Source organism: Buteo buteo, chromosome 10, assembly GCF_964188355.1.
Source record: "Buteo buteo chromosome 10, bButBut1.hap1.1, whole genome shotgun sequence".
Classification (NCBI taxonomy): domain Eukaryota; kingdom Metazoa; phylum Chordata; class Aves; order Accipitriformes; family Accipitridae; genus Buteo; species Buteo buteo.
In genome coordinates, this window is record NC_134180.1 from 11,629,283 (window position 1) to 11,653,800 (window position 24,518).

General features: G+C 45.7%; 1 protein-coding gene across 2 annotated transcripts; it reads right to left on the bottom strand.

The window, feature by feature from the left end:
- Nucleotides 1-1,212: 1,212 nt before the first annotated feature.
- On the bottom strand, nt 1,213-24,485 carry ZBTB37 (zinc finger and BTB domain containing 37). 2 transcript variants are annotated; one of them, XM_075038650.1, is made up of 5 exons: nt 24,359-24,485; nt 22,242-22,353; nt 19,959-20,908; nt 18,448-18,547; nt 1,213-16,166 (listed from the first exon to the last, which is right to left on the bottom strand). In XM_075038650.1, the coding sequence occupies exons 3-5, from the start codon at nt 20,879-20,881 to the stop codon at nt 15,678-15,680; spliced, it is 1,512 nt and encodes a 503-aa protein (XP_074894751.1). In that variant the 5' UTR covers nt 20,882-20,908; nt 22,242-22,353; nt 24,359-24,485; the 3' UTR covers nt 1,213-15,677. The 2 variants fall into 2 exon arrangements, with proteins under 2 accessions (XP_074894751.1, XP_074894750.1); XM_075038649.1 differs by having other exon boundaries at nt 19,959-20,911; nt 24,359-24,371.
- Nucleotides 24,486-24,518: the final 33 nt, after the last annotated feature.

Here is a 24,518-nt window from a genome sequence, read left to right on the forward strand (position 1 = left end):
TTTTACACAGTGTTAAAAGAAAGAAGAAAATGCAATTTGTTTTCTTTTTTTCTTTTTTTAATACAAACAGTATTTCAAGTATACACTTATAGAATTTTCAAAGATTCCTACCCAAGTTGCTAAGTTTTCATTCACATTGTTCTTAAAGCTGTCCAATGAGAGCGCTTTTTGCTAAACTGCTTTCAATGCAATTGTACAGTCCCCTCTACCTTGGTTTGATTTCCCCCTTCCCCAACTGTGGTTCTCTTACCACCTTTGCCTGTCCCCCCTCCAGCAGCGCTGGCCCTCTCTGTAAGCTGTTGGGCACAGAGCCGGCGGCCCCTCCAAAGAGTTTCATTCTGCCAGCTCCCACTGGAAGAGGAAAAGGAAAGCACTGGTGGAGGACCAGCTTGTAAAATCGTTTAAGAACAGTCTGATATCCACAAGTTACATGCAGCAGGATCACTCTTCAACCTACTGCAGACTAGTGTGAACACTGACTTTTTTTTTCTTCTTGAAATAAGGATTGCAACCAAAAATAAAATTAATTAAAAAAAAAAGAGAGAGAGAATAATTAGTACAGCAGGAAATTTCTTAACTGTGAAAGTAAGTTTTGAGTGTTAGGACACCTGTCCTAAAAAGTCTGATTTATAGGTCAACAGTTGAAGGTGACAGCACAATTCTTCTTACAAATGGTTACTCTGCAAACCAGCTCAGAGCAGAATCAATGTGGGACAGGCAAACTTGGATTTAAAAAAAAAAAAAAAAAAAAAAAGCTGAACTGACTAGGGCTCCATATCCATGTTATGGAAAAAAACCCACAATCCCAGCAACAACTTCGTTGTGGCTTTGCTCGTTCAACTTAGCTCACCCCTGTGCAGGTGGATGGGCCATCTGCTGTGTTGTAACTTCTGACCTATTATGAACGGGGTTTAAATATTCTTTACAGGCAAGGGTGGGTTTTTATTGACCGATTACAAAAGTATTCTAACAGGCTCATGCATGCCAGTCCTGTTAGTGCTACAGCACGGCTGAGCTGCAACCAGGTTTGCGGTTGCGGTGAAAACTCCTGTCTGTAGTGTGGGCAGGGGCAGCGCCAGGCCGGGAGGGCTGCGGGAGCGGGAGGTAGAGCTGTGGTAGTTTTTGGGCTGCCAATGGCAGCCCAGGGTCTGGCAACGTCGCTCCCTCCTGGGCTCTGGCTGACAAGAAGCCACCTACCTGTACAGCTGTGTCAAAAGCCAGCAACAGCCATACTCATGTTAGGATTTAAAGTGCATTTCTTCAGTAAAGGGTTTTTCTTTTTTTTTTCTTTTTTTTTTTTCTTTTTTCTTTTTTTAAAAGGAACCTATTTAAAGTGCTGTTCTAGTTTGGAAAGGGACTCTGTTTAGGAAAAAAAATGGCACCTTTTGACATGAGAGATCTGCTCTCTGTATGTGTTTTTGTATATATATATATATAAATTTGCAGAGTCAGATCTGCTGACTAATGAACAACATATAAAAGTGTTTTGTATTTTATTTTATTGCTTTTTTTTTTTTTACTGCTGCCTGCTCCCTTGGAGACAGGAGGGAGATGGATTCTCCTCTTACCTTCCACACCATTAACTAATTTCCCAGTGCAGGAAGCTGAGCCCGCAGTCTTGGGCCTGCAGGACAGTTCACTATTACACAGAATAGGTGAAGTAACGAATCCACCCTGAACTGTCGCAGCCCCAGAGCAAACCTGCAAGGGTCACAGCAAGAAACTGGCGGCAAAGAGGGACGATGGACCCCAAAAGGCTTCCCCCTGCTCCTGCCAGATGCCATTTTCATAAGAGTCACTTTACAGAGCAGACCTGCATTTCTGAAACAGAGGTAAGGAAAACAAATCTGGTTTAAGTGAAAGCTTTGCTGATAGAGTGTGTAGCGTGGTAACCTCAGCACTCCGAGAGAGAGAGGTAGTTACTGTCCTGTGAATCTTCTGCTGCTTAACGCAACTCAATTTCTGGAGTGATTGCTCAGAAAAAAAAAAAAAAAAAAAAAAAGGAAAAAATCCTGTGCTCTATTAAAAGTTATCCTAGTTAAATCTTTCTGTTGAAGACATACTTGACTATTCCCTCTAAGAAGCTTTTATATTTTAGAAATTGATTGTCAGTTTAGTTCATTATGAAATCAAATTTGATTAGCAAATTGCTATATAAAGCCACTTACATTGTTAAACTCTTGTTACAATACTCTTCCACTGCTCTGCAAGGAAGTGCTCAATCATCAGTGTCCCTGTTTGGGGGGTTATTGTTCAGCTGAACAGGGTCCTCAGTCACATCTTGTCTGCTACAGCGTCACTGCATGACAGCATAGGACAGCATTTCATGCTCTGAGCAGTTTTAATGGAAACGTTAAAAAGAGCTACCGGTGTCATATTCACAGTGTTTTACAGGAAAGATGGGGGTGACGCTGGGGAAAGGAGGGGACATAGCTCATGGGAGCTTCAGCTAGTGTTTAAGGTAGCAGAGGCTTAGGGGAAAACCGCCTCCGTTCCCTTCCCTTTTCAAACAAAAGCAGTACTTTGAAGAGCTTGCTTTCATTTCTGTGAAATGACCTCTGATAGAGTCTTCTCTTGTCCTTTGCTAACCCTGCCCGTAAGCCTGGGGCACAAGGTGAGGAATACGTTACCGCAAGAACATACGGCTGCGTATTATTCTCTTCATAACTCAGCTTTTAAAAGAGCTTATTCAGAAAAGTCCCTGTTTTGCCACCAAGAAGGATCACTCTCGCACTCCTTGGCCTGTCCTAACTGTCAGCAATTTTTACATACACAAACACAAAAGAAACATGCATTATTTGAATGACAATAGTCCGCTTTCACTTCAAAATACTTTTCCCAGTCACTTTGCCCTGTGACAACATAGCCCTGGAAGCTGTCACACGTCAGCTTTCTGCCCAGGCAAGCACTTCAGAGGAGCCAAAAGGAATTAGTTTTAAGCAAAGGGTGTGACAAAATTCTGCTTTTCATCCCAAATTCACCCACAATCCTGATGGGCTGCTTCCCCCAACAGCATAACCCTGGCTTAGGAAACCCTCTAACATGTGAGAGAAGTACCTGCGCACCACCTACAGTATCATTCCCTGCATCTCCATCAGAGATCCAGTTTGCCCTCAGCCTGTAAACACACACAGCGATGACAGCCTGTGTGAACAAACATCCCCGTGTTTTTACAGAGCAAACTTAGGACTAATTCACCTTGACTCTGGCATGGGTGCAGCCAACTGAAAGCAGCCCGTGGGCAGGGGACAGGCGCAGGGGTGACAAAGCTTCACACCTCTTGCCAAAATCAAAGCTGTCAGCGGGCAAATTGCACTGTCTGTCTTTTGTTAGTGTAACCCACAGCTGCCAGCCTCCATGACAGAATGGCACCTTCCTCCTCCCCACTGGCCCTTGCCTCTTTCAGCCAAGAGTTCTGTTCCATCACCAATTGACATGCAATGAAGTATTAAATAAAAGCTTCACAGTAATCCATAGAGTTTCCTTAGATGTGTAAACTCTAAGAAAATAACATCACAGGAGCACAAACTCCCCTATCAAACCAATGCCCTAAACACATAGATGAACGAACGGACCCCAGACAAACCTCTCGGTCTCAAGAAACAGCTTTTAAACTTGACCAAGTGGGGAACCAGTGAAGTGACATGATCAGGTTAAAACTCATTTCCAAGAAGTTTCTCAGCCATAGTTTTGTGATTCCTCCCCTTCGCTCCAGACTGAGTAATTTCAATTGTATTCTCCTTTTATGCTGCTATTTTCTGTATTTTACAACCAGCAGTAAAACTAACCAATCTAGCTTCATTTTTCATTTCTAATTAGTTTCACAGCTTCATAGCCAATGGTATTGGGTCTAACTGCAAAGACAATGGGAAGGTTTAAATAAATAAGCTTCACTGCAATATAAAAAATAATGAAGACATTTAACTGTAGATCTGAGAGGGAAGAGATTAAGTACGTTGATAAAACCCAAGTAAAACTGGAGGCTTAACATAGCTGACAGTCTGCAAAAAATTAATGCACTGATTTTTTTAAGTACTGCTGTAGATAGCTGCAGTAAAATAATAAATCAGAATATGTCAGATTAAAAAAGGAACTTACACAGCAGTATTTAAAAGATACCTGAATATGTTTCAAAAGCTTAACTGATATGAACTAGGAAGCCCATTAAAGCTGCCCATTTTTACATGATAATACTAAAATAAAGGTAACAAAAATACAGCTTAGCATAGTCTAACGGAAACAGGAACCTGGAGGCTGCACTCATGTATGGGGAGCAGCTGGACTTCTCCACAGACCATGGCAGACAAGATGCTATTTCACGGATGATTCATTGATAAATGAAAAAAATCGTAACTGGAAACACATTGGTAGGATAAAATCCTCTATCCCTTGTTTTGTATTATGCAGTGCAGCATAATGTGGTGGGGCAATATTTTATACTCCAGGGGAGCGACAGGGAGGGTGGGAAGGGTGGGCCTTTGGGTCCCAGCCCTGCCTCCCCCCTCAAAGCAGGGCTAACTTCCAGCAGGTTGCTCAGGGTCTTGCCTGGATAAGTTTGGCGTATTTCTCCAGATTTCAGTGTCTCTCTGGACAACCTCTTTGAATACTGTTTGGCTATACTTGCAGTGAAAAAATGTCTTGTAATACCTAACCTGAATTTCCCTTGTATAAACTTCTGCCTACCGCTGCTGCTCCTTCCACTGTGTGCCTCTGAGAAGGGTTTGGCTCCGTCTTCTCTGCACCCTCCCCTTGGCTGCTGAGTTGCAAATAGAAGAAATGACATAGGTAAAGGAGAGAGTATTGAAACAAAAGCAAACTTCAGTCTTCAACACCTTAAACACACGCTAGAAAACCTAACATTCAGAAAATGGCACTTTGAAATCTGTCTGGTACTACCCATTTCCAGCCTTCACTTGCCCCCCCTTCAGTTCCTTCCAAGGGCTTTTCTGAAATCCGCGCAGCAAATTTGCCTCCGCCAGGGACTGACTCATTTTCCTGTTACTGTTCACAGCTCTAGGATGGAAAACACTGGTGATGCTCAGCTCTAATATTACAGGACAGGGTATAGGTATCTTTGCACACCTGCCTCCCAAGACAGCAGGGTTTCCTGCATGCTCCTAATACATGCAGGTTCTAAAACTGGCATTTCCCTGCCCACAGCACCTACAATGTGCTAGATGCACATGCACACTTCTTCCTAATGATGCTTTGCTGTCGTTTCACCTGTTCTACCCAATACCTCCTGTTGGTTTCCAGTGCCAACAGCCCCAGCCAGTGCTGAAAACAGATGAGCCCTCTTCATATTTTGGCTGTCTCCCTCCTCCCTGTTAAGCCAACCTCCTTTCCTCGCTATTTCTGTTTGCACTTTGCAGACCCCTTCCCTGCTACAACAACTAGCTCAGGCTCGGAAGAACGAGATGGCGTGTCGCTGGCTAGCTAAAAAAACTCTGGCTAATGTGGGCAAACTATCTGCATGGTGGAAGTGCTGCTGTTTTCAATCGCTTTGTGGGCTGAATCCTTTAGAGCGCTCGGCAGCACACAGGAAAAGGGCCTCTTCCCATTTACAGACTGCAACGAGTCTGCGGTTGTAGAGAGATACTGGGGAAATAAAATCAGCTTTGTAAGAGGTCTGCTGTGAATCACACGCTAGATCATGTAAGCAGGTCACTGTCACCAGATTAGAATTAACGCTTTTTTTTTAACAAAAAGAATTATTCTGTTAATTATTCTTCTGCTGGAATATAACCAGTACTGTAACTGATTTCCCAGCAAGAATTACCGCAGACCCCCACATGCAGTTTTTTTCCAGCAGATGTGATAGATTCCTTCTAGCAAAGAAGACCACCTACCTCAGTCACCTCCCTTGGTGATAAGCAACAGGTCTGGAGCTCTCTGCCCCAGGACTAAAAGGCCTGGGCTCTGGCTGGGGCACAAATCCCACATTACTCTCCCTCCCTTCCTGTGGGGAATGCCCTCTTACACTACTCACTGCCTTATCAGAAAACTCTGAGTTTGCCAGTCAATGTATAAAGACAAACATGCATGACACACTAAATCGGTAATTGTGCTGATAGCAGAGTATGCTACCCTGCAGGCTTGATGGGCACGGCTAAGACCACTTTTTGGGAACACTGCACCATCCTACTAGTCTCAACAGATGCCCATTTACCTGGGTTATCTCTGGCACGGGGCACCTGGCACCCCCCAGTGTAACACACACACACCCCAGCCACCTAACATGATGCTGTACAACTCTCCCTCCATCCCATTGATGGCATTGACATACCTGGTGCGGTTCTCAGTGGAGACCTGGAATGAGAACACAGGGTTCAAATGCTACCGCTTTTCCTTGCCCAGATTTCTGAAATGGCCCATCTCACCCTGCAAAAACAAGGATCTGAATACATGTTAACAGCCAAAACACCCAGGCCTGCTCCACCACCATGCCAAAAGCAGGTTTAACTCCTCATTCGCAAAAGCCTTTGACAAGTCCAACTACTTTTTGGTTCTGAAGGCACACAATTCCCCTCCCAAGATTCCCCCGCAGGCTCCCAACGCACCACTTCAGTGCTGATTGTGTTCCCAATGCTGAAGGCAGCAGAGTCTGCTGTTTGCTACCAAAGCAGGAAGCTGAAGCGCTCGCACAATGGGAAGCCACAAGGAAAATACCTAAAGAAAATCCAACCTGCACCTCTAACCTGGCAGACCCCAGCAAGCAGGCACTGGTGCCCAGTGACTCAATCCATGCTGCAACAGAGACTGGCTCTCTGCAAAGACCCTTCCTCATCCCTCCCAACTTCAATGGCAGCATAAAAACCATGTTACAAACATCACCTCCTACAGCCACAGGTTTTAAACCTCCTGTGATCTGCAAAGTCCTACAAAGTCCTACTCACAGGTGTTATAGAAATTGTTCTTAGATCACAAACTGATGCCAGATGAGAATTTAACTAAACGGAACATAAAAATAATTGGGGAGGGAGGTAAGATTTTTCAACATTTCCATGAAAAGAATTAAAGCTTTAAAACAAAAAGCAGCATTTTTGGTCCATGTCCCAAAGCCATTATAATGATTATAGGGAAAGACAGCCAGCAGCATGGATTCACAACCCCTTCACCCAAAGTCTCCAGCTTACATATCGTCACCTACCCACTAAACACTGAGAAGTCACTGGATGCAGCATACTGACACTACTGCTACTTAATAATCGACTTGGGAAATTTTCAGTGGAAAGGGCTACCTTTTAAAAAAACAAAAACCAAAACCATATATATGTTATTGAAAGTTATTTGAACAAAAAATATGACAGAAATTCCACATAGAGAGCACTGTCTCAATCAAATAACTCTTTTCTGCCCAATTAGCAGCCAGTGCTTGGTCTAAGGTACCTCTCTTCTCCTGAGCCTTCTTTCCCTTTTTCTTTTGCCTGGTTTATCAGAGCAACTGCTATTTGACACAGCAGCCAGACGGGATCTCCTGACGGGATTCTCCTGACAGCTGCCCTGAGAAGCACCTTTGCACTGAGGTTGCTTACAGGATGCCTCAATCAAAAGGAATTTGATGTGATGGATGATGTTCCTATGCACTGGTACAGCATGCGGCACAGAGGGGGTCTTGTACTCAACCTGCAGTACCTGGTGACTACAATTAGAAATAGATTGTCTTACAGTCTTTTTATATTTGCCAGATCTAGTAGCTAAAAATTGTACTGCATGTGGTTGGCAGAGTGCAAGTATGCACTAATCCTGCTGGGGAGTATTAAATGAACTTACTCGACCCACAAAGGTAGGTGGACCATCACCGTGCTTAAAAAGAGACTCTAGCGTGTGGGCTGAGCAGAAGAGCAAGAGGAATCAGAGCCACTGTCAAGCCTGCGGGAGATTGTTAGAGGTGAATTTGTTCTTAGTGTTTGCAAATTCCTTGGAAAGGCAATTACTCCCCAGCACAGAAGAATCAGCAAGGTTTTATCTTTGAACTCATTTTTTCTTCCCATTGGTGACAGCAGAACATGCACCTCCACAGAAGTTACTAAAATAAATGCCAACCACCTCTAGACATCAGTAAATATCCACGGCTGGTTTTCTAAAACTATAAATTAGACACTAAATACATCAGCAGCTGTTTTTGTGGCTTCCTCTCTCTAGCTCCCAGTTGTGCCAGACTACAGTCCGATTTGCTGTCTTCTCCTTTTTTATTTCTAGGCTTGCCAGAACATACTTGTTTTCCTACAAAAACGTTAAGTACCATGAAAAATACTCCAATTTCCAAGCCTTCAGAAGACCCTGAACCCCACTTCATGAGTTGCTTTAATCGCTCTGACAGCACAGACGAGCCAAAGCCCAGGAGCACCTGGTTCAGTGGCTGCTGTACTCCATCTCAACAAACACTGCTCAGCTCCAACCCTTATTAGATACCACAGCAAGAAACAGCAAGCCAAAGGGGATGCAGGCAGAAGCAGTGCCAGCACTGAAACAGCCTGGCCTATCTTTTCTGCATGCATTTACAAAAATTCATCCAAACCCTGCATTTGTAAGGAAGGGGTCAGGCAGAGGACCATATGGAATCGCTTTAGATTCCGCAAACCCGCACCTAAATTCCTGCCTCATTTTCCCTCGCAGGGGATTTCCTTGAGGCATTCTGGTAAGCAAGTCCTCATGCTTCCTTAAAGCATCCCAATTCAAGAGGCAGGGCAGAAGCCCCAGGTTTTGTGACCAGCAGGCACAGCAGGGTGGCAGACTCCAAAGTGATTCTGCTGGAGAAGTCCAGCAGCAGAAACACTGCCGAGTCACACTTTTAATGCACTCATTCAAACCATCAACTGACCAGCTCCCTGCAGGGTCATTCGACAAGGTGGTACTGAGATGCCCAGAGCTGAACCCAGCACACCTCAATGCAGAACTGTGAACAGAAGACACCAAAAGCAGACGGCACTACCTGACATCGCCCTCTTAGCTTTAACCACGCGCCTCATCTCCATCAGACGCCCCGTGGTACTGCTCTTGTAGCAACTCCTCCAATACCAAGTTATACTGGATGAGAAAAAAACAACCAGCAGTGTTTTAAAATGGTAACCTCCCCACCACCAAACTTTACCCAGCACGTCTTCAATCATTCCAAGGCTGCAAATCTCTAGGATTCAGCAGCACAAGTTCTTAAGTCTTATTCATATCCATGTTTTTGTCAGCAAAGATCTTTCAGAGCTCCCATCTTAAAAGGTTCCTCCTATTTCCAAGACACATCATTTCACAAGCTGTAATACTTTGGTTTACAACTGGATTAAAATATAAATTAAATAAGAATAATGCTAAATGAGTTTATATTGAAACACTTTATATATGTATACATATATATGTATATACAGGTATGTGTGTGTGCACTCCCTAATGACAGCTAGAGGAAGCAAAAGTCATTCTCCAAAGGCTTCTACTCTTCCAACTAGCGTGGTCAACTCATCCATTGCAACAATTCCCTGTGCATAAAAGCTAATGAAGCACTGGAAGGTGGCGCTGGTGAACAGCTGGATCACCCAGACGTTCAGGAACAGAAAGACAATAAATTATAAGAAGCAGTAGTAACTTGTTCACAGTTGGGATGAGGATAATGTTACAGGAAACCTGAATTTTCTATAGTCCCAGGAATAAAAAGTCAAAGGTCACTGAAGATTACAGTTGGATATATTGTAGTTAATCCTAAAAGCAAAGATCGCATCTGACACAAAGAAACGGTAGAAACCACATTAAATTTCTCCCAGCAGAATAAAGTCTGGTACCATCAGATTCAGCGGGAAGATTTCCAATACCTCCACCAGCACCAGAATTCAGCCTGGTGATGCTTCGATCACTGCCTCCATCCTAGCGATGGACATTTTCACAAGTAGGAAGATTCTTTGAAGCCAACTCAATCCTATGCCCAAAAGAAAATGTTCCCAGTCCTTCCTTGATTCTACTTCTCTTCTATCATCCCAAACATCACATTCAATCCCTCCTAGTTCCAGCCTCTGTGTTTTCCTATGTTTGGCAAAAGAAAGCCTTTCAGCAATAATTTCAAGGCAGATGGAAATATTTTAGAGATGGTAGGACTCTTCAGATAATTTTATAACCCACTTGAGTGGGTTCCAGATTAGGAATAACCTAAGTTTCTAGTAAGACTAACTGCAGCAAAACTTTGGTCTGCTGCATTTTATTTAAAAACAAAAAACCCCAACAAATCTACTCTATCCCATAATGTTCTGGTAGACATTAGTTTCAAGCAGCAGCCAGTAGTGTTTGCATAGTTCTAGCTTTTATTTGGTTACAAATATATATATATATATAAAAAATGTACATACATATATATGTATGTATTTTATATTAAAATATCCTTTGAATGACAATGATTAAAATAAAGATACTTAGATCCTCTTTAGGACCTTCCACTGAAGACGTCAAAGCTCTGTGCATGGATCTCACCTCATGACAGGAGTAATGCTCATCTCTCAGAATATCGTTATCACCAGATGAGGCTACGCTGGTGGTCAGCAGCAGCTCCATCAAAAGACCCCAGACCTTCTGACTGCAACCCTGGCTACGGGCTCAGCTCCCAGGGGAAACTTGGAGCCCAAACCTTGACAAAAATTAGAAGTTTCCTGAGTTACAGCTCCTTGACTTCTCCCATCCCCCAAATATTTCCAGTAGAGCAAGAACAGCATTTGGTGTCACTCATCTGCAGAAACACTTGGCTGCTGGTACGGCTAAATTGGCAGGCATGTCATGGATCAAAGAGGAGAATTTTATAAAGTTTAAATAATTAAGTTTAAGGGGTGCTAATTTTTGTTGGTTTTAAAGATGCATGATTCCATCCACCTCACAAGCTACCTTCCACCCAAATAAAGTGCACCTTTTCAGCTGTCTTTCTATTTATACCTTGGGTTCTGCAGGAGAGATGAAGTCAGCAGCAAATAAAAGCTACAACTCTGCTCTTGCAAATGCATCGTTAGGGTTGAATCACCCAAAGGTGGCAGAAGAACTCTGCCTGAAGACTGGACTGCTTAGCATCATTTATCAAACTGGGCATCACGCTTGTAAGTGAAATTACTACAGCGTAGAGGTGTGGGACGGCCTGCCCTGGAAAACAAAGTCATCTAGCTGTCACAAAACAAGAGCAGGACAAGCAGGGAGATCTGTCCTGTCCATTTATTTCAACCTTGATCTCACAGAGGACCGAAATCCTGGCTCTGTGCCCTCCCCACCAAGCCTGCCCCACTACGCTTTTCAGCAAGATCACAGCTTGTTCCAAATGCAGTTCCAGCTCTGAAGAGCTGTCAGATGGGAACAGTCAGTCACCACCGACCTCGGCTGGATTTAAAACAGCAGCAGAGACACAAAGCGCTTTCTATTCTTCCTGCCCTTCAGCCAGCCAAACTTCTGAAAGTTACATTATACAGATCACAGCTTGAAAATATTGTAGAGAAGATGCAGGTAAGTCAAAGGACTGAACCTGATGGCCGGACAATGCTGGGAGGACAAGTGAGGGATTGCCCATCTGCATCGGCTGCTCTGACTCCTACCAGGCTGATATCCCTGGATCTTACTAAGTGGCTCTAAGTGTGTTCGCAGCCTCCTGTTATAAATTCACATTTCATAAAGCCTCCTCATTCATTCCTCTCTATCTAGCTGCTGGAAATAAAAAGCACAGTTTGCTTTCACATACTCCCATTGCAAGAGAGCAAAAAGACCTTCTGCTTTTTCCCTCTCCCAGCTTCACATCGGTCATCCTCCCAAGAGGAAGAGGTTTAGCTTTTCACCAAAGCAGCAGCACAGTATTAACACAATTCTAGTTATTTTCACAGCTATTCACAGGGAACCTGGCAGCAGCAGGGAACAGCCACGGGAACCGTCACGTCACTCTGCTGTGACTTGGCACCGGGGCTTTCTGCAGGCTCAAAGAGATAACTGCAACACTTCACATTTAGAAGGTTTCTCTGCCGCAGCAAAGAACTAAGAAATGTGTTCCCCCTCCGGGAAAGAAAACCGCAGAAACAGTATGTTCCCCTTGTTGCCTGAGGCAAGCAAATGGGTTAGTAAGCCCCAACTCTGAAGCAGACAGAAATGTTACGTACAGAGGTATTAAAATACGACAGAGTTCTCTTCACATCCTCCTTAAATCACAGTTGAAATCACAGTTTTGGCAGAGGGGGAAAAAGCTGCAGCTAGACATGGAAATGCAAAGCTGTGCCTCAACCCATCACAGAAGCATTCGCACTTGAAAAGTTGGCATCTGATTCTCCACAGCTTTGGTGCAACCGTAAAGAGCTATATGGTTTGCCAATGGAGAGGCAATGAAAGATGGTATCATTCTGTTACGGAAAGCAGCTCCAAGTAGCTACACCACTGCTGGAAAATTCACATGAGGTTCTTCCATACCATATATGACCTCCAACCCCTCTTTTCTCAAACCTTGGCCTTATCTGCACTGAAGAAGTCAACCACTGAAAGAAAAGTTTAATAAATGATTCCTTCTGAACTGGTTCCATCTTCTAGTGCAGATAGGCCTAAACTGCTTTCAGCGCTGTCCGAGAAAACATTAGAGACACCATGATTCCCACACATACATACACATATACATCCATTAAATGTACAGAAATAATATTAAAATGATTCCCACTACCATACCTTATACTGACTCTAGCTACAAGCTATAAACTTCACCTCAGTGAGGCCCGGGCAAGAATATTGGCTCTTTTGCATGCATTCAGAAATGATCGTTTATACAGTGGCAACCTCTGCACCAAAAAAAAAGAGAGGAAAAAATAAAAACCTTTCACAAGCTTTGTTTTCAGACTAGCCCAGTATGATATGAAGGACCAATTTCATGGTTTTCACCAGGCCAATTGAAAGTAGTGAATCAGCAAAACAGGACGCACTGCTGGCATCCTGGACTGTTAGGATGCTCCTCCATTCACAGTATCGATACAGTAAAACAAAAACCTGCTCAACAAACTCACAGCTATGCCATACGAATAAAGGCATTCACCATTTTATGTCAGCCCTTCATCACTATGCTTTGATGGATCGGTTGCCATCTGTTTCAGAAAAATGTTGCTTGTATAGCAGTTACTGCACCTTCACCCTTCTCTTCACAGCAAGCTTAGCAGGGAAACTTTCCCACTATATTTATATATAATATATGTATATAAATAATTTTATGTTTTTATAGTTTGGTAGTATTCTTTTAAAAGTTCTATTTTAAAACACTTAAAAATCTTTTAAGCAACTAAAAGTAACTTTTGATGCTCTCTAGTGTGAACAGGATAGGATTTCAAAGTTTTTAACTTTCTTCTTTTTGATTTTTGGTAACTTCAAAAGCTATGACTAAAGCAGCATACTCTGCACATCTCCTCTCCTCCGCACCTCAATTGCAATGAAACCTACCTTAGCCACCCTCTTATCTCTCATCTTCTGTGACTGCTCTCTGGAAACCTTACTGTTTCAGTATAATCCTGTTTGACCTTCGACAGGAAACCCAGTGGGGCTGGTTCCTCGGGTGGCTGCTTAGAAAATCATTCACTGTGTGACGATGCACTTGACAGGAGAGGAGGAAGAAGGGACAGAAGGAAACCGAAGGTGAAATATCAGTTTTCCTGTTTGAAATGGTCAATGAAATGTACTTTGCAGGTGCCCGACTCAGAACACCTACAAAGGTTCCTCTCTTAGGAGCACATCCTCATTACATGCGATCCTGGCTCCAAGCCCTTCCCTTCCCCCCACACAGAAAAACATTAGAGCCACATCTGCTTTTTGAGAGACATGGGAGGAACAGTAAGACCCCTCACTTATAAAAGAGAAAAATATATAAAGTGAGGCTAGTATACATCACCCTTCTCCAAATTCTTCCCTTTAAAGGGGCAGGAAAATGATCCCAAGTCCCATTTTGCAGTTGTGGAAAGAGAGACCTGGAGATGTTTCCATGTGCCCAAAATTGTGCAGTCAGACTGTGGAGCAGGGTTTATTTTCACTTGCTAAGTCTCCTGCCTGCCGAGCCCACACTCTAACTGCTCACCTGCCTTGCTTTGCCAGAGCAAGATGAAGTGTATTCCTTTTTCAATGTCTCATTGTTCCTCCCATCACCTTAAGGATCAGGACTTCATCCTTCCTTATTGTACATGTTACACATCCTCAAGAGAACTCCTTCGACCAAATGTCCACTCCCAAACCCAGTCTGCACAACCTGTCATTCATTTTCCCCCTCCATCATGAACAACTCGGCATCAGAACCAGAGAAAACTCTTAAAGTATTGCATATTTTTTAAAAGACTTCTTCAAAAGATGTCAAGATATTTGCACTTATCTACCTGTCCCATGCTTTTCCGTTTATGAAACACGTAAGCACGTGCAAACACCTACAATACACAACGCAGGCATGTCTCTCCGGCTTTGCTTAACTTGCTCTAAACATCAGAGCTGCTTAGAATACAAAAGGTTAAGTCCATGCAAGGGGACAGAGTTGTGTAGGAACCATTCACTTTTAAGTTTCCTGAACCGTTATGAGGAAATAAAGTAGGGTTTTCTTTTTGCATTTCATTGATAAAAAAGTTATCAAACTAGTTTGTAGAAACATGTTTAAAAGCAACCACCTACGATTGCTCAGCTGGGACGATAGTATTTCGGTATACCATATTGCTGAAAAAGATCAAGTGCGTGTCAAGGAGGGAGTAGGGGTGAAGGACGACTTTGGTAGCCAGCCTCTAACTCCACAATTCAGCCAGTCCAGAAAAACTCTTCCTAACGCTCAGCAACACCTGAAGCACAGCAGCGCACCAGTCAGGATGTCAGAGTGCTCTGAACTCTCCAGATCAGCAACAGCAAAGGACAACCTCCTCCGAAAGACCCCTCCAACCCTTCTCCCAATGCATCAGAGTCTAATGCAAACCTCACAGCTGCTAAATTTCACTTTCAGTAGCCGAAGCGCTTCAAATTTTGCTGACCTCTAGAATATCGCTTTATAGCCGTGCCCGCTTTTAACAAGGGGCGTTGAGGCTGCACGCCTAGAGCGGGCAAGCCAAAAGCCCTAAAATAATAGTTTCAGTAAAAAGGTAAAAAGAGACACACCAAAAATAAGACAGGGATAAATACTCTTGGGCAAGGCAGGTTCCACCAGGACAGTCTTTGTTTTCTTTAACGTGGCAACTACCTGGGGAATGGAGGAAGGCAACAGCACCTTGCCCCTGCTCTCCTCTTGAGCTGGACCAGCAGATATGACAAGGAGCAGCCCTGCACGCTAAGCTCACTGGGTCTGCATGGCTGACGGCCGGTACTGCCAGTGGGACCTAGCTGCTGGGCCAAAACGCTGTCGAGAAATACAAATGACTGTTCGTCCCAGATCACTACGGAACATTAAAAAAATTTAAAATCCTGTTGATCCCTGAATAAGAAGTTGATTGACACAGTTGTTTTGTTTTTCTCCAAGAGGAGGAGGAACAAGGGAGAAAAACTTTTAACACTCTACGTGTGGGGGGGTGTGTGTGTGAGAGAAAGAGAGAGAGAGAAAGATTTTTCTATTTTGGCAACATCTTGGGAGCTTCTTTCTGTCCAGTGGTGGCATTGCACTAATTACAGTACCAGCCTGCCAGGTTGGTGCTGACTCTTTAGAGCCAAAAATGGGAAGATGGTCCTTTCTCCCCAGACTCTGCAGCCGTGTTTCAATCTGGCCCAGTCGTGGACACAGATCCCTGTGCCGTCTCCCCCACAGCAACAGCCTCCTCCTGTGGAGGAGATTCTTCCTCTGCCTGCCCCCGAGACGTGACAGTGGTCTCAGGGGAGATACTGTGAGGCCCCTCCAGAGGCATACAGCCAGGGTGGTTCTTGCGAAAGTGCTGGTTGAGGATGGCCTGGAAAGGGAAGCTTTTACCGCAGACGTGGCAATGAAAGGGCTTGTTGCCTGTGTGCTTGCGGATGTGATACTCCAGCTGATCCTTGCGGGTATACTTTTTCCCACACATGCGGCAGACAAAAGGTGTGATGCCCATGTGGAGACGCATGTGCCGGTCCAGACTGCCTTTCTGGTTGAAGGATTTGGCGCAGTAAATACAAGTGAGCCGTGGGTTGTACCGGAACCAGCGCTCTGAAACCTCCTGCTCCCGGAGATACTCCACATAACCGCTCACTCCAAGCATGGCCGATTCCTCCCCCTGTAAAGGAAACAACAGAGATTTAAATAATAAGCAGCCTAAGACAAATCACAGGAAAGAAGATCAGGCCCCAGTCCAGCCAGTGAAGCACTGAAGCATGTGCCAAACCTCGAAATCAGCAGCACTAATGTCTCCAACCTCAAGCGCACATTTAAGTGCTTAACTAGAGCCTTGGGGCTGAAGACAAATGAGCAATCAATTAGAAACCTCTGCTGTGGCAGCCCCTTCTGCCAAGTCATTCACTAGATCTGGGGAAAAAAAGTCAGCCCTTGTCAGGAGGGTGCTTAGCCACCGATTGAGTTGTGGATCAAACATGTCAATACATGCTACTTTTTTTAAACACTTGGGCCAGTGTGATTAAAATACTGTATACTGCATTCTGTTTAACCTACTAATGGTTAAAAAAAGAAGCCAGTTGATGAGCTTGCAGTAAAACAAAGGTGGAATAAACTACAAATCATATCTGAAACTCTTCAGGTGTCACTTTACATGGGCATTTATTCAGCTGTCATTCAGGATTCATTTTATAATGAATCATGTTTGCCTAAATGGCTGTGTAACCCATCCCAGCCCCACAGCGTTGTAGGGGAGGATCTGCAGCACAGAGAGCTAGCACGCCTGGCCCAAGTCACAGAGCAAGGACTAGCTGACTCCTCATTATTTTCTGAAGCCAGAAAGACAAACAGCCAAGGGTAACCCTGAACCGCAAGCCTGGGCTCTAGGACAGCCGCTTCTGGCTATCATATTCAGAATGAGCACAAACAGACAGTCTCCTGAATGCCTCCATGCTGGAGGATGCAGTATTTGCACTTCCAAGTCTTACACTGTTTCCCAATGATGCCAAACGCAGACAAGCAACTAGCGTAACAGCAGGAGGGCCTCTCTTCCAGGAACCAGGGCTGTGCACGCGCAAGCAGCAGTGTAACTGTGCCAGATGATGTTAAGTCCAGCTGTACGAGCACTGGTAAGCTGCTCGGGACTAAAGGAAATGTACAAAGCTATGGTACTTTCTTTCCACTCTACCACTGCCACCGGGCAGAAATCATGGGCAGCCTATTTTTAGCATCGATATGGCAATACCAGAAGAGTGGAAGGTGATGATACTTCTCCGGGTACTTGTAAGCCTATGGTTTTACATTTGAGGCTATCTCACGATGGAGAAATAATAGCAGCTTTTCTGTAAATAGAGCTAAAATTGCTTTGTATGTCACATTTGCCCTAGAGGGTTAGTTTGACCTGAAATTTTCTAGATGTTTTCTGAGGACACAAAACAAAGCTTCGGCAAAATAGGAACAAAAAGGTATCTTTTGTTTTACAGAAGTGTGTTACAAAGTCAGCAGACAGCAATCACGATCTCTTTCCCCTTGCTTCACTCAGCCTTACTGAAGGGCAAAGCAGCCTGGTAACTCCTCACCTGCCTCCAGCAAAGTCATTTGATTACAAACCAACACATTACTTATCTGCCAGGCGCACAAGAGTCGTTCTACACAGTATTGGGTGATATACTTGCACTACAGTGGCACTGCGATACTGACTGTATGCAACAACAAAAAAATAGATCAAAATTATTAGGCACAGGTAGTACCACTGTGTTCCACCTTGCTGCACCCTATTGCCCATTGCCTTCCTGCATCTCTGCGTATCTCTCCCTCCTACCCCAAAATTGTGCCCACACCCCAAGAAAGCAGAGAATTCAGAGCTACTTTACATTGCAAATTCTGCTATGCAACACAGTCCCTTGGGTATGAGATGGAGACCTCTGTACAAATCCACAGTCTTCTGACACTCCACCCTAAAGATATACTGGTGTAGGGCCTGGAGTGCTTTTTGGAATGGTTTTAGTACTAGCATGGAAAGGTTCAGCTATTGTCACCCCTCAGTCTTCCACAGGAGCCAACTAACACCTCCTCCCTCAGCTCAGGCATTTGCTGCCAGTGTTTCAGGGCAGATCCAACTCTGGAGGCAAATGGGCTTTCTCCTCAGGAGTTGGTGGCCTGCCCAGAATGAAAGTTCATATTTATGCCCTCAGACAATGAGAGAACCTCCTCATATCTAGCCAGGTATCTGGCCGAAATCCCAAATGACAGCCAAAATCAATTTTAAATCAGATATTGACGGCATACGTTCTCAGTGTGAGCAACTAAACCCTTTGCAACAGTAAAAGGTCCTTGTTTCACAAACAGTATTGCTTGCAATTATAAAATATTATACACTTCATCACAACACAGTCCCCCTCACCTTCAATACCAACATTTACTTGCAAACTTCTTGATCTGCCTACCTGGGAACTGGGCTGCTTGGGCTCATCCATCCGCCCGGGAGACTCGCTTTTTGATCTGTACCGCTCAGTCACAGCAACCATGCTGCCAGAAGGGCTAAATCTGTGGGGTGGGGGAAGAGTGTAAACGGAGTTTTTAATGGGCATCAGGTCACTACGGTGTTTAGAACAACAGGTGAGCAATAGAGGCACCTGTATAGCATCTCTTCATCCTCACCAGCTAACACACAGGAGGCGGAACAGCGCAAGTATTAAGGAAAAACCAAGTCATACTGGTCTGTGGTTTCAGTCTCAACATCTGAAAAATAAAACTGAGTCATTTGGCTTCCAGTTCAGCAACACAGAACTTTTTGGATGCTATCGCTAGTAACTCGATATGGGCCCAGTGACTCAGGAACTGTACAAGAGGAGAAAAAAACATTTCTCTAAGGGCACCTCTCATTCACGGCCCTCGTCCTCCTCCCCTTTTCAAGTGTGAAACAAAGATGATGTGATGGGCTCCAGGTGGGAAACAGTGGATATGGAGTGCAGTGCAAAAAGAGATGCTGGAGGCTAGCTGATCTGTGCAAAAGAGTTAAGGAACTAGGAAAGGATCACTCTCCCAAGGGTCAGCTCAAGGTCACTCCCACTGATTGATTTATTAAGTGACAAGTGACAGAATATCCACTGCTTCCAGGTAGCTGTTCCCCCATGGGACCAGAGGGATTGAGCTAGAAGAGAAGAGAGGCAGATATGAAGGGAAGCGCCACAAATACAAACACCCCAGACACAACAGATCTGCCCTTTATCAGATCCATTTTTTGGCCTGAGCTAAGGGCGAGAAAACAAACGCTGGCGTGGAGGGGAAGCAGATGGATGGAGAATCAAAATACAGCAGATTTCACCACTTATTTTCAATAAAGGCTTTCTGCTCTTCCATATCAATCAAAACAACAGTGGAGGCCAATGGGCTCCCCACTTCAACTGCTTCAGAAGATGTAAACCCACAACCCACTGCTGTCCTGGACCACCAGGAAGAAAATTGCCTCTTGACCTACAGCTGGTGAACTGGCTTGTTTCTCACACAGAACCACCCCCAGATTTTCAGGCCAGAAGGCATCATTGCAATGACATTTTGCGTAACACATCCTGTATGTGACCTCGTTAATTCTGAGGCTGAGCCCACTATCTACTGAGGCTGAACTGAACACCCTCTTGAGACAAAAATGCCACCTCAGTTGAAACACCAAGAGGCAGAGATTCCAACCTATGCACCTCTAAGTGCTAATAATTTATTTCCCAAGCTAGCCTGTACCTGGAGATCCTGGTCTGATCACTACCCACCCAAAATGCTGTAACCCAAACCGGAAACACTTCCTAACACCAGGGAGAAAATTCCTTCTGTGCTTATGCTTGAGATGGCCGCAGGAGATAGAAGGGGGAAACATTCCAAAGCGACCAACCCAGCCAAGTGAAAATCTTGCACAATCTCCTCTTACAGCCAAGGTCAGTAGTTAAGTTAAAAGAAAACTCACCTGTCAATCTCACTGCTGGTTGGCCTGACCACTTTGGCACCGGAGGACCCTAACGCGTAAGCCTCTTGGCCCATCGATCCGTGGCCCGTGGTGTCAATCACCATAGCAGTGACCTCCTCAGCGCTGCTCCCATCTTCTCCTGACGGCTGATGCTCTGCCCCGAGCCACTCCTCCAGGTTCTCCGTTTTAATGCGTACTCCTCCCAGCACCCGAACGTCGTCGTCATTCCGTCCCCCACGGTCTCCCATTCCTGTCTCAACGTACCACTGTCCCGCTCTGTTAATCCGTAGTATGGGCTCCCTGCTTTCCACGTCTGAACTCTGCTCAATTATCTGGGGGCTGGTGGACTCCTCGGGTGGGCTGAGCTCCCGAATATCCAGCACCGTGCTAACCTGACCCAGGCGACTCCCCTTTGGGGTGTTGTGACGCGGGCTCAGAGAACGATTTAGATTTGGCGTCACCCGGTGGGACTCCGGTGGTCTCTCCTGATGCTTTGTCCTGGTCTGGCTCAATTCCGCTTCCACCTCTGCCACGTTAATTTTGAAATGAATTCCCTCGAGAATCTGCGTGCATTTGTCTATGATGTGCTGCATCTGCAAGAAACTGGCAGCCGTTAGGTAACTGATGATGTCAGCCAGCTGCAGACATATCCTACCGGTGTAACAAAAGGAAAGGAGTTGCTCAAAAACGGAAGGGTTCTTGATGACAGAAATGGAAACGGTGCTCATTTCGTTCAAGGACATGTGGTCACGGAAGTAGGGCGAGCTGGCAGCCAGCACCACCTTGTGAGCGCGGAAAGCTTGCCCCTGGACATTGACCACGATGTCACACAGGCGACCCTGCATGCGTAACTGATTCAGGTGGCTCAGGACAGAGTTACTGAAGTCAGGAATCTCCAGCTGAATATTCCCACTCTTCTCCATGGCTGTCCCAGTTGCAGGTGCACAACCCTACTGGAAAGGGAGGAAAAAATAGCATCGTTAACAGAGCTAGTCTATCATTTGCATTTAAAACAGTTTTCACCTACTTTCATGCAGTTTGAAATACTGGGATTTTTAGAGAACTCTCTCACCCTTTAATTTACAAGTGCCTCGCAGCAGTTCTCTGATCTTTATGTGCCATACACCACCTTTCACAAGAGTTATGTTAAACCAGTCCCCAATAGATCCCCATTCCCTGTGGCTTAAGTGCTCGAAACAGTTCGTTCTGTCAGCCTCGATAAAAGCACATTTGCATTGTAAAAAGAACATTAAAAATGGTTCAGGTACTAAAAATAGGCAACTGATTGCATAATGGATTAAAATACTTAGCACTTGTACCTTCTAAGCACTTTGAAAAGGGAAAGCAATATTGTTATCCATCCTTTGTAGAACAGGATGGCAAAAGAAAAAGAACAGAATACAGTTCTAAACACCAACTTATCAGACCATCCACTGGGCACAAGTGACTCTCTGGCAAAAGAAGCTGGTGTTTGTGTAGATTGAGATACTGCACACAGCAAAAGACAACTTATGAACAATGGGGATTAACAAACTAGCTCTCCTAGTTTCCCTTTCCATAATTCATTTTTCTATAATCATCACATTTCATTTTGGCAAAGTTTGAAGAGGAGCCCTGACCATATATGGTAAAAATTCAGAATGATCCAAAATTAGACATAAACTCACCCAAAAATAAAAAAAAAAAAAAAAAAGGAAAGTAAGTAAGTTTATTAAAGACCACTTGTGGCATGAAGAGCTTCCAAGCTGGATGGCATCTGAAGTGTCAATTAAGCAGAGTGCTGCAGATACCAAAACAATTTCAGGCAGGCCGGGAATACTGACGCTCATAGTGCATACTCTGAGAAATCTCAGAATCAAAGGGACTAGCACACAGGAAAGTGTGCCTTTAAAGGGCTTTTTTTTTTTAATTTATGAATGCTGCAGGACAGTGCATGTTCGTGTGCCCAAGCAGACTGTGTGCAAACTTGGCAAAATATGCTACTAAACCTGAAGCCACAGGACAGCCTGTCAATCTTGTGAAGTCGTGCAAAGAGATTACTAAATGGCCGGATGGCTGCGTGTCTCTGGGGTAGGTGAGATCAGGGGCAGACAGGACTTCACAAGGTGCAGCTTAACAGTGCCACATCTGAAGGCTTCTTCTCCCCTTCCCCTATCTTTAGAAGAAAGCAATAAAACCCACAAAAATCAAGGAACTATAGGGCACAGGTCTCTGTAAACGCAACGTTAAGACCAGAACTTCAAATGCACAGAACAAGGTGAAATAGAAAATCCGACATCTTACCTGTAATGTTACAAGTAACACGCAAAGGGGAGGAAACGGGGGTGGTATCTTGCTGTTTTCCTTTTTTCTTGTGATGTAGTAAGAAGGTCTGAAAGCTTTTTGCCCCCTTCCCCTTTAGAAGGAAAAAATAAAAGAGAGAAAAAATGTAGCATGGAGGAATTGGGTTCTCCCAAGCACAATCAAAAACATCAGCTTCGTCATTCTCTGTTTTGCTGGAGGTTACAGCAGCAGCATTAGCTAACCATTAGGTGACATCCCATCCCAAACCACAGAGAAACACCGAATCTTATCAGGTTGATCTTTCCCCACTGTCTGCTCAGTGTTTGTGTTGCACCGATGGTCATTAAAATAAAAAATGGAAGGGCAAATAACCTGAATAGGTCATTCCCTCTCTTAAGGGGCTGGGATCTCTTGGCAGTAACCCGACAGCATTTAAACACGGGCAGGGTTTTCCTCAAATGAGCTGTCTCCCTTATAAGATTAGGAATGCTCACACAGCCGAAATCACATCGAGCATGTGCAAATTTTTACAGGACTGGGGAACCTGTAATCTCATCAACTTCCCAGACCACCAGTTTCTAATGCAATAGACCCCAAAGCATTCTCTTAAGGAAGGCAAGCAAAGGCAAGGTGGGCGGGCATCCTTTGCGAGATGAAACACCCCTGTGGAGGCAGCCAGCGCCCAGGTAGGCTCACGGAGGGAGGCGAGGCTGGGGCAGAGGCCGACCGTTCGTTTCTCAGGGGGTCAGCTCAGGACATACAGAAAGAGAAGGGAAAAAATAATAATCAGATCTTAATTGCTGAGCGTGGCTGTGTATGGCCCCAGTCAGAAGTCAGCTGCTCTGAGGGGAGTCCAAAAAACTATTTGCAAGCTCCTGCTCCAAAGGCAGGGAAAAATCCATCTGCTGCTGATGGCAGGAGAAAAGGGCCCACGTAGCTTTGCTTACCTCGGGATCGAGGAAGTGGCATTTTATGGTACGCTTTGGGGACAACCTCAGTCAGAGGCTGGTGAGGCTGAAGCTATCTTCTTGGTTCAAACTACCCTCGTCAGAAGAGGATTTCTGTCCTCCTGTGTAAGGGGTCTATCATGAGCTCATGCACCTCAGCCCACAGCGCAACGACATCTCCGTTTTTGCCTTTCCTGGCGCCGGACTGCAAGTTCGTCATCTCAGCCTTTACCTGCAGGCTAAGCGGGATCTCCTGCTGAGCCGCGCTCTTCATGGAGAACATACGGAGACACTTATCTATTTTTAATAGAATTTAAAGTGTCGCCAGCTGAGACTTGGACTTAGTTATCTCAGAAAAAGCCTTTCACCCTGTGAGGCAAGTGCAACTACCGAGACCAGGAGAAACTCTCGATCCACCAGGCCCTCGTAAAAAGCTGGGACGGACCATTGCCAGCAGACGATGCTCCCGCTGAATATATCCTTTGTCAGAAAACTGTCTGGCTGGGGAGCTGGATAGAGAAGGTGGAACTGAAAAGTCTCGGCTTTCCGGCCCGACATTTAACCGCGACCAGTCACCTCGACTACTTTCAAATCATGATGGGACCTTAACGAAGATAAAACCAACGGTATTTCCAAACTGAGCTGACAGACGCTGCCTTTCTCGCCCCTCCCCGCCTCAGCTCAAAGACCGAACCTAACGCTGCGCGGTTCGTTCCCCCCGAAATCGCTCCCAAGCCGTAACTCCCAGGCCTGCGCCTGCCCATTACGCTTCATTTTTAGCCCTAACAGCTGCGGAGAGGCGCCTCAAGACCCCAGCCCGGGGGGGCCCGGGGGGAGGTGCCCGGGGAAGGCGGGCCCAAACCCGGCCGCCCCTCACCCCGGGGGGCAGATGAAACCCCCGGCCGGGGGCGGACCGCGGGGCCCCCGAGGAGGGACGGGGGGTGGCGGGGGGTGAGGGGAGCGGGCCCGGCGGCCCCCGCCCGCGGCCCTGAGGGGAGGAGGAGGGGTCGGCGGCGGGGCGCGGCGCGCCGCCCCCCCCCCCCCCCCCCGCGACCCGCGGGCGTGACGGCGCCTCACGGGCGGGGCCTCCCCCGCCCCACCCCGCCCCGCCCCGCCCCGCCCCGCCCTGCCCTGCCCGGCTCGCTGGGCCCGCGCCGCGCCGGTACCTACCTGGCGGGGGTGGGAAGGGCCCGCAGCACCGTCCCGGAAGCGAAACCCCCCGAGCGGGCCGCACCCCGGAAGAAAATTCCACCGCCCGTGAGGCCGCGGCGCGCATCGCTCCCCCGCCCGCCGCCGCGACACGCCCCACCCCCTCGCCACGCCCCGCCCA

Excerpts from the sequence above, each read along its gene's own strand:
- ZBTB37 (XM_075038650.1), bottom strand. The coding sequence starts at position 20,881 with ATGGAGAAGAGTGGGAATATTCAGCTGGAGATTCCTGACTTCAGTAAC. Across the intron at positions 18,548-19,958 it reads ACCAGCAGTGAGATTGACAG|ATTTAGCCCTTCTGGCAGCA; the intron begins GTGAGTTTTCTT and ends CCCACCCCACAG. Across the intron at positions 16,167-18,447 it reads CCAAGCAGCCCAGTTCCCAG|GGGGAGGAATCGGCCATGCT; the intron begins GTAGGCAGATCA and ends TTTCCTTTACAG.